Source organism: Antechinus flavipes, chromosome 5, assembly GCF_016432865.1.
Source record: "Antechinus flavipes isolate AdamAnt ecotype Samford, QLD, Australia chromosome 5, AdamAnt_v2, whole genome shotgun sequence".
In the NCBI taxonomy this organism is placed as follows: domain Eukaryota; kingdom Metazoa; phylum Chordata; class Mammalia; order Dasyuromorphia; family Dasyuridae; genus Antechinus; species Antechinus flavipes.
Genome location: NC_067402.1, coordinates 14098229 through 14113335, shown reverse-complemented (window position 1 = coordinate 14113335; position 15107 = coordinate 14098229). Strand labels below are relative to the sequence as shown.

The 15107-nt window shown below is 43.5% G+C and overlaps 1 protein-coding gene and 1 long non-coding RNA gene across 3 annotated transcripts; one reads left to right on the top strand and one right to left on the bottom strand.

The window, feature by feature from the left end:
• Nucleotides 1-743: 743 nt before the first annotated feature.
• On the bottom strand, nucleotides 744-11625 carry NPY (neuropeptide Y). The gene is made up of 4 exons (XM_052001506.1): nucleotides 11529-11625; nucleotides 9564-9748; nucleotides 6344-6424; nucleotides 744-935 (listed from the first exon to the last, which is right to left on the bottom strand). The coding sequence occupies exons 2-4, from the start codon at nucleotides 9746-9748 to the stop codon at nucleotides 911-913; spliced, it is 291 nt and encodes a 96-aa protein (XP_051857466.1). The 5' UTR covers nucleotides 11529-11625; the 3' UTR covers nucleotides 744-910.
• Nucleotides 11626-11782: 157 nt separating this feature from the next.
• Nucleotides 11783-13230, top strand: LOC127564767 (uncharacterized). 2 transcript variants are annotated; one of them, XR_007954350.1, is made up of 3 exons: nucleotides 11783-11880; nucleotides 12002-12447; nucleotides 12837-13230. It is a non-coding gene; the product is annotated as an uncharacterized LOC127564767 (long non-coding RNA). The 2 variants fall into 2 exon arrangements; XR_007954349.1 differs by having other exon boundaries at nucleotides 12834-13230.
• The last annotated feature ends 1877 nt before the right edge of the window (nucleotides 13231-15107 follow it).

The window sequence follows — 15107 nt, the reverse complement described above, 5'->3', positions numbered from 1 at the left end:
ATTATATTGTTGTGTCTATGTTGTGTCAAAAGGCAGTAAAGAAGATTCTCTTCACTCCTTTCTTCATCTTCATATCGAAAGTAAGCTCATCCCCTGTAAAAGATCACTACATAATCCAAACACTTACAGCCAAAATCAGGGTTCTGATCCTTCCTCTGAAGTTTACTAGATATGGGACCCCAAGTTAGAAATCTTCTCTTTCTGAGCCCCAGATGACTACAATAATGACCTGATCCCTGAATGGACAGAACACTAGAGCTGGAGTCAGAAAGACTTGTATTCAAATCTTGCCTGTGGGAGGACTCAGTGATTGGTGAGAGCTCTTCTAAATCTGTGATTCTATGATCCTTTCAACAGAAAGCAAGAAGCTTCTGTAATAAAACTATCAAGGTTAACATGAAAAAACAAAAGATCTCAGATTTTTCCCAAACTGGCCATTACTCACCAGCATTACCAGTTCTTCTCCTATTTAAATATGAACCAACTGAAGGGAGAGATTGTCGTGCTTGTTTCTATTTGTATTTCAGCATTTAACACAGGCCCCTGTAAGCACTGAACAAATACTCACTCTGTGAACTAATTTGTCTTGGTCTCACTTAACAAATTCCCAGCTTTCTCTCCAAGAAAACCAAGAGAACGAACGAGTAGATGCTACTAGCGAGTCTGATGAGGCCTCCACAGAATTTCCTAACTCACAACCATCCTTCCCCTGCTAATAAAAAAAATTTTCCTTTGCAGTTACATTTTTGAATGCATGGTAGTTTATTTAAACACACATATATTTTTGACAATCACACGAAATAAACTCGGGGGACATGGGGAGGGCGGCTACGTGCATCGAAAAGGTTGGTGGATGTAGGGAGACCAAGCTTTGTAGCTTGGGGTGGGGGGGAAAGAGCTGGAGTTCCCATCACCACATGGAAGGGTCCTCAAACCTGTAAAAGAGGAGAAGCAATAGTTTATAAAATGTTGAGACAGTGAGGAAGAAAGAAATGAAGCTCCAAGTTGGCAGGTGGTCAAAAGACAAGGATAGGATTTCCCTAACAGGAAAGAAGTAAGGAAGGGAAGGAGGGAAGAAGGGGGAAAACTGTTTCTGGGAGGTTTCATTACCAGTGGAATTGACTTATGGCTTTCTGAGATTCAGGGATTATCCCCCTCAAAAAAAGACTGTCAACCAGCAAATTGAGGACATTTCTGTTTTTTTCTAACTCATTTTATATTGGAAGAACTAAAATTTTATATTCTGATCCATTCTCTCTCTCTCTCTCTCTCTCTCTCTCTCTCTCTCTCTCTCTCTCTCTCTCTCTCTCTCTCTCACACACACACACACACACACACACACACACACACACTCTCACATACACAATTCATAGACAATATCAAGTTTGGCCAGACTCACTCCTTCATTGTTCTTCCATATGATTTCCTCATTTGAAAAGATGCTATCAGGATTCAATTAACTATTTCTATTTTTTAAACCATCCAAACTGAAGAGTAAGAAATAAAGCCATGCACGACTCAGTTTCTTTATTCTCTGGTCACTGCATGGATCTTACCTTCTAGTTCCTGCTGGAGCCAATAAAACGTACAAATTTAAACCTGATCCTGGAACAAATCCTCTGTTACTTTATAAGCATTTGGGGATCGTCCTCGGAATTATCAGTCTCCTGATATTTCAGCCTGAATGGGTGAGCTCAATTAATGGGCAACAGGTCAAGGTAAGGAGCTTTCTTCTAACATACCACTTTCACACAAACAAAAGTCACGGAGTGTGCCCTTAATCCTGGCCAAGGCTAATAGATGGGTAGGGGTGAAAGAAGGCTTCTGGCTCAATTCAAACTCAGCACAGGAGCTCAAAGCACTTCTCTTTGGGAAGAAATCACAATGGCAAAACTGACATCCAAAGACAGAAAAAGAGGGGTTGTAGCGCCCTCTCCTGGTGAATCTCGTTCAACATCAATGTTGTAAAACTGTGACAGCTTACTAATGGAGATCTGGCCCAGGATTGTTGAGGAGAAATAGAGGAAAATTTAAGATAGATGAGGGAGGGCATCCTCTCTAAAGGAGAATAAATGTCCACTGCAAAAAGCACTGTATTTGGAGCCAGAAGATTAAGGCCGCTATGTGGCCCTTGGATATATCTGGGTTCTTCATTAATAAAATGGAAAGAATGGGCTGGAAGGTTTCAGTTCAGACTCTGGGAACTGTTCAGAACGTAGAACACTCAATTCCTCTGTGACAGTGATCTTCTCACTATCTTATTTTTTACTACCCCAGCAACAAGCACAGTGCTTTTTTCATATGTAGTGGCTGTTTAATAAATATTTGTTGAATTGATTTGAGTTCCTGAAGGATACTGGGTATTAATCATAATTTAATTGTTATATAATATAACACAATATATTCTACATATGTTAATATCATTAATAACAATTATAATGCTACGGTTCCAGGAAGTACTTGTCCAGTCTTTCTTTCATCTCTCATATTCCTAGAAAATAAGCTGAGAGCTTGAGACATGAGCTAGTTGGCGCCATTCTCCAAAAAACAGATAAGATCACAAGCAAAAATATGTATTTAGGACTGACCTGGTCAAGACTGACCAAATCCAGAATCTGGTCATGTTGTCTTAAAGTGGTAGGCTCATTCTGGCCCTCTCCCTTCTGAATTTAAGTAAAATGGAATGAAAAGGGAAAGGATTTAAAAAAAAAAAACATTTCCACTTCCTTCTTTGGCAATGACAATAATTATTATAATTATTATTTAATTTTTAAAACCCCAGCATTGAGTTTCAATTCCCTAGTGGATAGATCCATTTTGCTTCTCTTTCATGGATGCATTCCTATATTTTGGGGTATATAGTAGAAAGATCAATGGTATCAAAAACAGCTGGATCCAAATTCCAATTCTTTTTTCCTTAGTTGTATGATGTCTAGGTCAATTACCCTTTGCAAGTCTCAGTTTCTTTATCTAAAGGAGATAACAATACCTTTCACATCAGAGAAATATTAGCTATTATTTCTCAATGTACTCTTTGAGTTTGATTTTTAATATTCCAATGAGAAATTAAAAAAAAATAGACAATGATCTGAAGTGCTAAGGGAGCCTTCCAGGAGCTTACGATCTGCTACATTGTTTTACATAGCCCAAATCGTATTCTCTGTATAAATTTATATGACTATTAAGTTGGATGGAGCCTTAAAGCTAGCTCTACTTTACAGACAGGGAAACTGAGGTTTGTGGAGTTGAAGTGACTTCCATGTTTTGCCTTAGGCTAGGGGATGAGGGCTCAAGTCTGATCCGGTGCTCATCCAAGTATCCATGATGGATCTTTTAGTCAGTCACTATATTTTCCCACAAATCTTTCCATTCTTTCTTTAGCACCACAGGGAAACTCTTTATTGTGTCTCTTAGAGGTTTGAATCTGAAGTTCGTGAGCAGAACAGAACTCTGCCTGAAGACTAATCTTTTGGTACCTGAGATTTTCAAAAGGCACCCAAAATGCAGAGAATTTCAATGGATGATGGGAGAAAAGGCTGCAAGGCCCTTGCTGGGAAAAGGTAGTATTTACAGTCTGCTCTTTTCGCTGACTCTCAAAGCTAAGAGGCACTTCAGAGGTCATTTAGCCTAACCTGTATCTGAACAGATAGAATCTCTGACCAGTGGGCTTCCAGCTTTTGCTTGAAGACTCCTATGCAGAGTGAGCTCACTACCTGCTAGGACAATCCATTCGACTTTGAGATAGTTCTAATTGCTAGAAAAATTTTTTCTTACATCAAAGCCTAAACCTATCATCCTAGAACTACAACCCATTTTTTCCAGTTCTATCTTCAGGGGCCAGACAGAACAAACCTCACTCCTTTCCCACACAACAGCCCTTCTGATCTGGAAAAGTGGTTCCCTATGTGTCCCAGAAAACTTTCACTTCAAGTGTCGTATTGCCCTTTCTTTTCCCCAAACATAACAATAATGATGTGTTTAATCTGTACACTGTAATCTTGTACTGAATGTTCCCATTTGTTGGATAATAATGATGATAATTATAAACAATAAATAAATGATTGCTTGCATTTACTTTGCGATGGGCACCGCACTAAATGTTTTATAAATATCATTTCATTTGATTCCACAGCAACCCCGAGAGGCGGGTGCTATTATTATTGCCCTCATTTTACAAATGAGGAAATCGACACAGACAGGAATTTAAGTGACCTGACCAAGGTCACTCAGCTAATAATTATCTGAGGTTGGATTTGAATTCTTATCTATGTTCTCTGCACTGTGGCACCACCTAACTGCCTCAATTATTAGGTTTATAGATGTAGGTTTTAGCTATTTTTTTTTAAACTCAGGAAAATAGTCATGGGAAAATAATAGCTTAATAATAAATGAGTAATAGTTTAATTAATTTAATAGTTTGACTAATTAAATTAGGACCTAGAAGCAAATGTGGCCTTAGAGATTATCGAGTTGCCCAGCTCACATTAAAGAGCAGAAACTGAGAGACCCAGAGTATTGAACAATTTTCCAAAATCAGACTGAGACTAAGCAGCAAAATCAGGATTCGATCCTAGGGCTTCTGACCTCGAATTTCTTCCCACCTAACTCTGTCCTTACAAATATTTAAAGTATATTTTCTAGGAGATAAACCCCTGCTTACTAATGAAAAAGCCAGATGTTAACATTGTGTTTCCTGGAGTTAATATTTGATGAAGACAAGTTTTCTTAAAAGTTTAAATCGTTGCATAGTTTCTTGCTCACGCCCTCATTTAATTACAAGCAAATTGTAATTTGCTCCCTGGAGAATGTAAAAATATAAATCTATATTCTTTAAGCCATTCAGAACCATGTTAGAGAGAGAGAGACAGAGACAGAGACAGAAAGGGAGGAAGGGAGGAAGAGGGAGAGAGGAGGGAAGGAGAAAGAAAGAAAGAGAGAGAGAGTGGGAGGGAGGGAGGGAGAAAGGAAGAGAGAGAGAGAGAGAGAGAGAGGATAGAGAGATGGGTGGATTAGATGGGTGTGTCTGTGTCTGTGTCTGTGCCTGTATCTGTGTGCCTGTGTTACCATCAGGTCAAGAGACTAGGAACCATTCTGTCCTGGTCACTAGGGAATAATACAAGACCTTGCCTAAAGCCCTTTCCTCTGTTGGCCCACCAGCTGAACCTGAAATCCCATCAGCAGCCTTCTATTTTGCACTGAAGAACTGTCCATTTTGCCAGGATTTCTCATCTCCAGTGCAACCTCCTTTCCAGTCAAAAGGAAAAAAGAGCCTAACTATCCACTCCGATCAAACAAGCATGTTTTAAGTCCTTTGCCGAGCTCTAATCTAGGGGCTGGAGCCACACAGACAAAAAGGGGCAACAGTCTCTGCCCTCAGAATACTGCCGTTCTGCTGGACAGTTCCACAGAACCAAACAGCACAGTTTGGACCCAGAATGCTCATTTTCACTTCCTTCACAACAAGACTCTTCCCCCTCTCTGCTGGAGGTCAAAGGGCAAAGCTGCCATTTTACTGGACTGTTTATGGGTCTACTTAGTAGTCTCAAAGCACAAGTCACAAGAGCGTCCAGCACAAAGGACCAGGCAGACAAACTCAGAAGGCTTCACGTCAGCTTCAAGAAGGTTTGAAGGCTGCTATCTCAAGTCCTAGAAGCCATCTTTTAAGTCAGTATAAGGTTACAAAATATGAACCTTTTCTCCTCAAGCTCCATAAACTTCCCTAAGACCAAGGAAAAAACCCACTGTCATTTCTCTGTGATACTCGTTCACAAAGATAATATACAGACACTGTGGGAGCTGAGGTTGGACGCCTGAGACTTTACTGTCCTTGGAATAGTATCATAAGAGTCTCTGTATCTACTATGTTACTCTTATTCTATCCCTCTAATATTACTCTCTCAACATGATACCAGTATTAGTGACAATTATTTTAAAATCACAGCTGAATTTTGATTGATTTTTCTTTCGACTGTTCTTAAAGTTCCCTCCCTCCCCCTCCCCCCCCCCGAGGCACTTGGGATTGAGTGACCTGCCCAGAATCACAAAGCTAAGAAGTGGTAGCTATCTGAGGCCAGAGTTGAACTCATGTCCTCCTGACTTCAGGGCTCTAACCACTGTACCACCTAGCTGCCACAAAGTATCTTTTCAAAGGAAATTGCCTCAAATCCTTTACAGATTATGCCAGAAGGAAAAGAAGGGTTTTCAGGGGGAAGGGGGAGGAGAGGAGAGGATCAGGAAATGCACCATAGGATATCTCTGAGAAACATCATGACATGATTTCACTAAGTTGCATTCATGCACAAAGAGAGCTGATGTTTAAAAATAAATGAACCCCTTCTCATACCTGGATCTAGGAAGGTTTTCTGTACTTTCTCTCAGCAACAGATCAGAAATCAGGTTCTCTGGGTTGGACCGTTTTCCATACCTGAAAGAAGAAACAATATAAGTTTAAAATGTCCACCCAATACAAGAAAATATTTTTGTGGCTTCATTAGTCTGGGGAACTCCTGGCCTCAATAACTCCTTAGACCATTACAGTCTCTGACTTTGTTGTTGCTGTTCATCCTGGACATGCCATTTCCTTCTCTGGCTCATTTGACAGATAAGGAAACGGAGGCAAATGGGGTTAAGTGACTTGCCCAGGGTCACACAGTTAGGAAATATCTGAAGCCCATTTGAACTCGGGTCTTCTTGACTCCAGATCTGATGCCCTATCCCCTTCAGCGCCACCCAGCCACCCCCTCTGACTTAATAAATAAATAAATCCCAAGGAATCTCCTGAAATAGTAAAAGATTAAAAAATTTATGTTGGGATCTAATAGACAGGGATAGAAAAAGTAGTTGAATTCAGATCTCTCTTTCCTTAAGGCTAGTGTTCTATTTACTAAGCTGTGAGGCAAATGAAATATATTTATTAGTTTTTAAGTATGCGGTTCCTGTGGTTCTTTTGATAATAGCATAATGGATATTATGTAGATATAGTAAATAATAATGATATAGTATATAATGATGACATAGCAAAATACTGTATTTGTTTAACTCTAATCAGAAAACAATTTTTCCCCCAAAAAAGTCCTCTTGTAATCTGTGTCCAATAAGCTTCAGTACCAAGGCAAACCAAGGCAATTTGCCTGAAAAGATTACAGCTATTAACAAAATGCTTTTTGATTCATCTGTGCCATTTTATCTTCCACGTTTTTCTGTCCCCTGGAATATGAAATTATTAGCTTTCTGGGAAAGTTCTCAGTAAACAATATTATTGCTTTATTGGGAGCCAGAGCACCTGGATTTAACTCCCTTCTTTATTATTTACCACTCATCTGTCCATCATATGTGTTATTACTTGTATATTACATGTGTCCATCACTTAACTTTTCTGGGCCTCGGTTTCTCCTCCACAAAGGAGGGATTGAACTAGACCATCTGGGAGGTTCCTTCCATATCTTTGTATATATTTTGAACATATGGAAATGCTGTCTGGTCTATTAGAATATAAGTTCTTGGAAGGCAGAGCCCATTTTATTTTTTTCTTTCTCTTCTCCAGTGACTGACAAAATGGCAGTTGAATAAAATAAACAAAATGGTGTTTATTGATTGATTCTAGCTCAGATTTATGATTCTATATGAATTAAATTCTTCTTATTTCTAGACATTATTTCATTATGTTCTTCTCTACTTCTAATTTTAAATAAATCGGGATTGATTCAAAAGTTTTACTGAAATTCCATTTTTATTGGAATAGATAAAGAACCTTACGAGGAACAATCATTGAATCAGGTTGAGCTTTGGATTAATTTCCAATTATTTCAATTATTGAAAAAGACAGCAAGTCACCTTATCAAAAATACCCTCTTTCAAGGCAATATGGTATAATTGGGTACTGAAGTTCTGGGTTCAAACTCTTGCACAACCAAGGCCACTTATTAGCTATGTGACCATGGGTAATTTAACCTCTAAGTCTCAGGCAACTTCCTAGGATTTTATACTCAGTTGAGCCCCAATAAAAATGGGCATAATGTCTTGACTATCCAATATCAGTGCTTCTGGCCTGCCTAGGTGTGCTAAGGCACCTAATACTTCTGTTTGCTGCCAGTTTTTGTTCTGAGTTCTAGAGTTATCTCCCATTGCTTTGTCAAATTGGCCAGACAAGGAGAGCCCAAAGAAATCAATTAATTGTGGCTATTCTTTGGCCACTAAAACATTTCCTCCTCAGTATAGATAGAAACATTTAGACCTTTCAAATGTTGCCATAACCCAAATAAAATGCTGGAGTTAAGACAGGACCTGGCACGTAGTAAGAGATTAATACATATTAATTGATTGCTAGCCAGGAAGTACAGCCCCAAGTATCTAGTTAATAAAGTACAAGCTTGTGACCCAGAGGACTCCTTGGCCCCTATGCCCGTTCTTTTTTTCCCCCTGAGGCAATCGGGGTTAAGTGACTTGCCCAGGATCACACAGTTAGTAAGTCTTAAGTGTCTGAGGATATATTTCAACTCAGCTCCTCCTGACTTCAAGGATGGTATTCTATCCACAACACCAACTAGCTGTTCCCCCTTGCCTGTGTTTGTTCTTTAAGAAGACAGAGAGGCTTTTGGATTTTAGTTCCAAGGCCAGGTCTCTTCTGAGAAATCAAAGAATAAAGTTGAAAGGTCAGAAGAAGAAGAAGAAAAAAAAACCATATGATGTGCCATGGAAAAATGGACTGAATTTAGGGTGAAGACATGGATTCAGATCCTGGTTCTCCCAGTTACACAATTACTTCATCTTTCTGAGCCTCAGTTTCTTCTTCAAGCAAAACCCTTGCTAGAATTTAGGATAAGAACTAGACCTGCTCTAAGATGAGCAAATTCTGCCAGTGCAGGGCACTAGCAACTCTGCATTATACAGTCTGAGAGATTTGCACATTAATAATTATAATAGTATTTATGCAGTGCTTTAAGAGCTGCAAAGTGCTTTACAAATAGTAATTTATTTGATCCTTTCAAATGGAAAGGTGGGTGATATTTTTATCCCCATTTAATAGATGAGAAAACTGACATGAATATAGGTTAAATTGCTCATCCAGGGTCATATAGACAGTAGCTTCCTAATCAGATCTTTAATGTAGGTATATCATGGCTGGGAGAGTAGCTTTCGATCCACTCTACCAGGGTATCTCTTGCTTGAATTTATTAGAAGAAAATTCACTTCATGAGCCTTTTTCTATATAGTTCCTTCATCTGGAGTCTGGTTCAAATTGAGAAATCTGCTTTGGGTTTCTTTGCCCCCCCAAAAAAAAATTTTGCTCCTTTCATTTTTTGAATTTTCTCCACATCCCTTTGGTCCCCTTCTTTCTCCATCTTGGCTTTCCTCTCCCCAGTCAAATTTCTTGGGCACAAAAAGAGCTTATTGGAAAAAAGAGCCTGGGCCTTCCACAGGAAGATCTGGACGCCCAGTAGGCTGAAAGGGGGAAAGCCGAGAAACTGGAGAGGGGCTTTCCCCTTCCTAGGGGGTTGGGAGCACTGGATTGTGGGTACCTGTGTGGCAGCAACAGATGCCCTAACTGCTCATGGGGCTCTTACCGCTGTCTGGTGATGAGATTGATATAGTGCCGCAGAGCTGAGTAGTATTTGGCCAAGTCCTCTGGGGAGTCCTGCCTGGGACTATCCGGCTTGGAGGGGTAGGACTCAGCCAGGGTCTCCAGGCCGACGAGCAGAGACAGGGCACAGGTCATCACGTAGAGCCACAGCCGCCTGCTTCTCTCCATCTGGGCAGCACAGGGGAAGGATACTGGTTGGATCTATGCTATGGTTAAACAGACATTCCCCTCCCTCTCTTGTGGCCCTCCCTTCTCATCTCCCTCAAGTCCCAATCTGCAACTCCCCCAATTCTCTGGGTGCCCCAGCCCACACCCAACAGCCTTGAGCCCACAGTCCCGCAGGGCCTCACTGTCCTGTACAATAAATATCTGCTTTAGCCCACTCTTCCTGCCAGGGTAATGGGAACTTTGGCAAAACTTTGAGGGGGTTGAAAGTCTTGAGTCAGGAGAAAGGCGAAGCATTCAAGGAGCCTTCGTATTTCTTTACTAAATAAGATTGAGGACTCAGAGCTAAAAAGAGCTGAGGAGATCATCTGCTAATGCCTTTCATTTTACAGACCAAGCAACAAAGGCCCTAAAAGGTTGCTCTGCTCTGGAAGAGAAAAGAGGGATTGCTGGAGGAGGGAGTTGGATAGGAGGGAATAGATGGAGAGACAAACTAGATGTTCAGTGGATAGAGGGCTGGATCTGAGCTCAAAATCTTGAGTTCTAGCTGTCTGACCCTGGGTTTTAATCCATTGGAGAAGGAAATGGCAAATCATTTCGTTATCTTTGCCCCCTCCCCAAATAAAGAACCACAGACAGTATGTCACCCAAGTCATGAAGAGTCAGACATAACTAATAACTGAATAGGGCAGGGAAGCGTCCATGAGGATCCATCTCTCCCCAAAACACAGGATCAGTTTCTTTCCAGCAAACTTAGCCTTGCTGAGTTACCTGGGGATACTGGGAGGCAACGTGATTTGCTCAAGATCCCCCAGCAAGGATGCATAAGAGGTGGCAGCAGAGCCAATATTTGAATCTGGATGCTCTGAATCGAACACTTTCCACTGCCCTAGAAACTTTTTCAGCTGTGCTCAGGCTAGTTCGGGCTGGCTCACCCCCGCCCTGTTCTTTGTCAGCGCATCTACCTGGTTCTGACCCGGCCCATCTGCTCTTTGACTCTCCAGCTGTTTGCTAAGAGGAACGAAGAGAGCTCCGAACCTGAAGGGGACAACTGGTGGTGCTGGGAGCCAGCAGGCTCCAGACCGGGACCCAGGGGTCCTCACGTGCTCAATTAGGACCCCAGCCTAAAAACCCTGCTGCAAGGCGAGAGGTTCCTCATTGCTTTCCTTCCCATCTTTTAAACTATAATTTCTCCCCAACTGGAAAGGGGGGAAAGTAATCATAGGAAGCCCCCAATGCAGAAACCTTTCTCGACACCTTTCAGCCCAGACACCCCTTTAGCATGCCTTGCACACAGTAAGTGTCTAATAATTATCCAGTTCTTCGGAGTCTCCTACAGACTGCCCTTTGCGAAGTGGTTCTGGTTTCTCCCTCCCCACCAAGATGCGGAAACAAAACTCTTAGGGTGAGCGGAGTAGCTCAAGCCGGACCCTGCCATGGAAACTTGGGCGGTGAAGGGGAACCCTTGCACAAGCCCGCGCGCCACCCTTGGAATCTCCTTTTCAGCGTTCTGTACCTGGACCGTTGGCCGGTCCGCGGGGCAGTCCCCAGACCGGACAGAGGTGTCCGGGATGGAGCTGGGCATGGGGGGACTCACGCTAAGTTGAGGAAGATCGGGGAGCGAAGCAACCACTGGGACAGCCGAGACTCGGAAGTCTAGAGAAAGAGCTCCGAGGAGCTGTTCCTTTTCAAGTTGCCCGGCTCGGTTCTCGGCTCTCCCAGCTCCCGGGAGGGCTTCGACAGGAGCCAGCTGCGGGGCAGGGGGCTGGGAGGGCGGACTTACGTTGGCCAAAGGTCCCGTCTAAGTGAGGAAGTGAGGCGCTTCTCTGCTCCCGGGGGTTCGAGCCAGTCGGAGGACAAGGTCTCTGTCTGAGTTGGAGCAGTGCCACGCCGGGGCTTTTATGGCCCTCCGCCCCCGTCTCCACCCCCCACCCAAACAGCTTCCCACTGGCTGCAGGAGGGGCTTTGGGCAATCACGTTCGGATGACTACTACCCCAACCACTTACCGCCTCCGCCCCCTTCCTGGGCTGCTGGAACATTACGAGTACCTCCTCCCCCCACCCCCGTACCGGGTGTAGCTGGGAGATCCTGACTCCAGGGCGGTGTGCGGGTGCCATCTCGGGTCTGGCAACGGGTGAGAATGCCCTCCGCCCCCGGGTAGCCGTCCCCTCTCTCCCCCAACGCCTCCCACGCCGCCTCTGCGCTCTCTCTGGCGAGGTCAAAACTAACTCTTCTGAGTCATTCTCCCCCTCCAGGACACCTGCTCGTCTCGGGGTGCGGGGAGCTCCTGCCGAACCCACGGTCACCAGAGCCGCCGAGGTCTCAAGAGCCGTGCCCAGCTCTCCCTGGACCAACTTGGCCCCTAGCTCCTTCTGCTCTCCACCCCTCTCCCCCCACCCTCCCACAAGGGTCGGATAGAGTCGGCAGCCCGGAGTCCCACTGACCCCCTTCACACCACTGCCCTGGAGCTGAGAGGAGCTTTTCCTTCACCCCTCCACTCCCCACCTCCCCGCCTCCCCCAGTCCTCCCAGCCAAGCGCTCCCTTATCCCATCCCGCCCTAGCTCGGCCTTTCCTCTGAAGAAGCTGCTGGAAGGAGCTGGGGCAGGAGCCAGCAGACCTCGACCACCAGCCTCCCCCACCCCCCAACCCAGATCAGAGTCTGACCCCGGAACCTCGTCCCCGCTCTGCGGAATGGCCACAGTGAGTTCCGAGACCCTGCCGGGGACGAGCAGCCCCCGTCCCCACCCCCACCTCTCGGGCACTTGGAGAGTTTGTAACTTGTGGGGCCCTTCGTGCACTCTCGGAGAGAAGTGACCGCCTCCATCTCCACTGGCCCGGCAGGTCCGCGGCGCTGCCCTCACTGGAGACCACGGGAAACCACCCTGGGGGATGGCAACGGCCACTGGGGGATGGCAACGGCCACTGGGGGATGGCAACGGCCACTGGGGGATGGCCACTGGGGGAAAGGAGCCGCAGCCCCCGGGTTACGCTGTGGGCACGCTGCAAAGCCAGGCACAGTGACTTCAGCTTGACCAGTCGGGAGAGTCTTTTTAACAATAAGCTCAATTAGGACTCTCTCATGACAGCAGAGCCAGGCTGCGCGCGCTCGTGGTCGCTGCACACCTGTTGGAGGTCCGACAGACCTGGTAAAGTCCGGATTCGGGGAAGCTGCCTGAGCTCGGGAGCACAAAACTACATCTCCCAGAATGCTGTTCGCGCGAGGGCACTCTCACCTACTGAAAAAGCAAAGTTTGTGTGAAGGCTTCCACTCAAGATATCTCAAGTTTTCCTCTCTTTTCACCAGAATGTGCCAGCAGTTCCTTGCCTTAAAGATGGTGGGTGGTCCCAAAGTGGGGGTAAGTCCTTTGAGGTCAGGTTGTCGGCTGTCTTTTATTTTCTTAATTTCTGTAGTCCCAGCACCCAAGACAATGCTTTGCACATACTACTAGGCACTTAATAAAATGGTGGTTGGATTGGTCTGAATTAGTCTCTTTTTTTAATCTTAATAATCACTGCCACTCATAAACCATTTTGAGATTTTCAAAGCCCTTAACACAATTTACCACACAGGGATTTTTTCCCTCATTTTAAAGATAACAGGTTCAGAGAAGTGAAGAAGTAACTTCCTCAAAGCGCTCAGCTACTCAATTTCTGAGGTCAGATCTTAATCCTGGTTTTCTAGACGTCAGCTCCACTCTTAATATCCAACACACACACACACACACACACACACACTCAACACTCCATATCAGATTTTGGCTTTTTGAAGATCAGAGGACCCTACTTGCAATCAATAAGACTCATCTTCCATAGTTAAGACTGCCTCAGACACTTATTAGGGGCAAGTCCCTTAACCTCAGTCTCCTCATCAGTAAAATAAGCTGAAGAAGGCTATGAAGCACCACTCCATTCTGTCTGTCAAGAAAACCCCTGACTCTGAGAGTCAGATACAATCTAACAACTTACTTTGTTCCATGACTGGGACATATTTCATCCAAAAGATACTGCCTTTCATTGCAAGTTGTGCTCAGCCACAGCTAGACACACTGTAACTTGACTCTTAACATAATGTTACTATGATTCTCTTCAAGAATGAGGGACAACAACCTAACCTAATTTATACAGGAAACACACAAAAAACAATGCTCTATTTGCTTATCTGAAGGAAAGTGACTTTAAAAAGCTACTAATAAAGAAACTTAGTGAGTGCTGTGACCTTTTACTTTCTTAAAGGGGGAAAGGAGGTCAATTTCTTTTAAGATGTTCAAAAATTGTGAAGAATACTTAAAAATGGGAAGTTGGTAGATCTATAAAATTTGGAAGGAATAAGATTTAGAAGTGAAAAGGATTCTGGAGGTCAGAGGTCAACCTCTTATTCCTCTTTGACATATAGGGGAATAACCCCAGAGGGACCACAGGATCAGAGCCAGAGGGACCTTAAAAGTCATGTATTCGACAGAGGAGAAGGCTAGGGCCCAATGGATTTCTCTTGGCTTTTAACAGAAATGGAATTGGAAATCAAATACTCTGGTTCAAAACCTTAGAAAGCCAATTTGCAAGGGACTGGCTGCCTTCATGTGGCTCTTTGGAAACTGATTTAATTAATTTTAACCAATGTCACCTCTACTTAACGATTCAAGATTTCATCCTTTTCTCTGGGTTTGAAATTTCAGGAAAAAGGTAGATGAGTGTCTAAGGGCCTCTGTGCCTCCCATTTAGGGAACCTAACATGACTATATTACTGGAACTCCAAGATGATAGACTTTGCAAACAAATGGACAGATGGATAGATGAAATGAAGATTTAGTTCAGCATAGTTATAATCTCCTTTCTTCTCACCATTTTAATACTTAAATATTCATGTATAAGCTTAGGGGTAACTAGGCTAACACTTCATCTATCACAAAAAGCATGACGAATAGCCACAAACTCTGGGAAATTTCCCAGTGGCATAGAAAAGCTAAGACAAAACTGGGATCCCGGAGGAAGGAAGAGTGAATTAAATTTGGATGGGAGTAGAACATAAGCAACAAAAAAGATACAAAGACGAGACATGCAGAAGCCAGCACACAATTTATAGCAACAAAACTTAATTTAAAATAACCTTGAGATGCAGAATAGATACCTAATAATGGTAGTTGAATATGGTACATTATACACAGGTTATCTTCTGCTCTTCTACTTCCATTTCTTCCATTGTATATAGAACTTTAATAGGGTAATATTGGGGACTTTGGTCCAGGATCCTGGAATTTTTAAACTGCTGATAGCATTTACACAGTTGATTTTAGCACCTCTTTAGCAAGAATGGATCAATAATCTAGGAAGCTACCAGATAGCTCTCTTCCTCCCTAGTTATA

Coding starts and splice junctions, on each gene's coding strand:
- NPY (XM_052001506.1), bottom strand. CDS start 9,748: ATGGAGAGAAGCAGGCGGCTGTGGCTCTACGTGATGACCTGTGCCCTG. Junction 6,425..9,563: donor AATCTCATCACCAGACAGCG/GTAAGAGCCCCA, acceptor TTCTTCTTTCAG/GTATGGAAAACGGTCCAACC. Junction 936..6,343: donor GAAAACCTTCCTAGATCCAG/GTATGAGAAGGG, acceptor CCTCTTTTACAG/GTTTGAGGACCCTTCCATGT.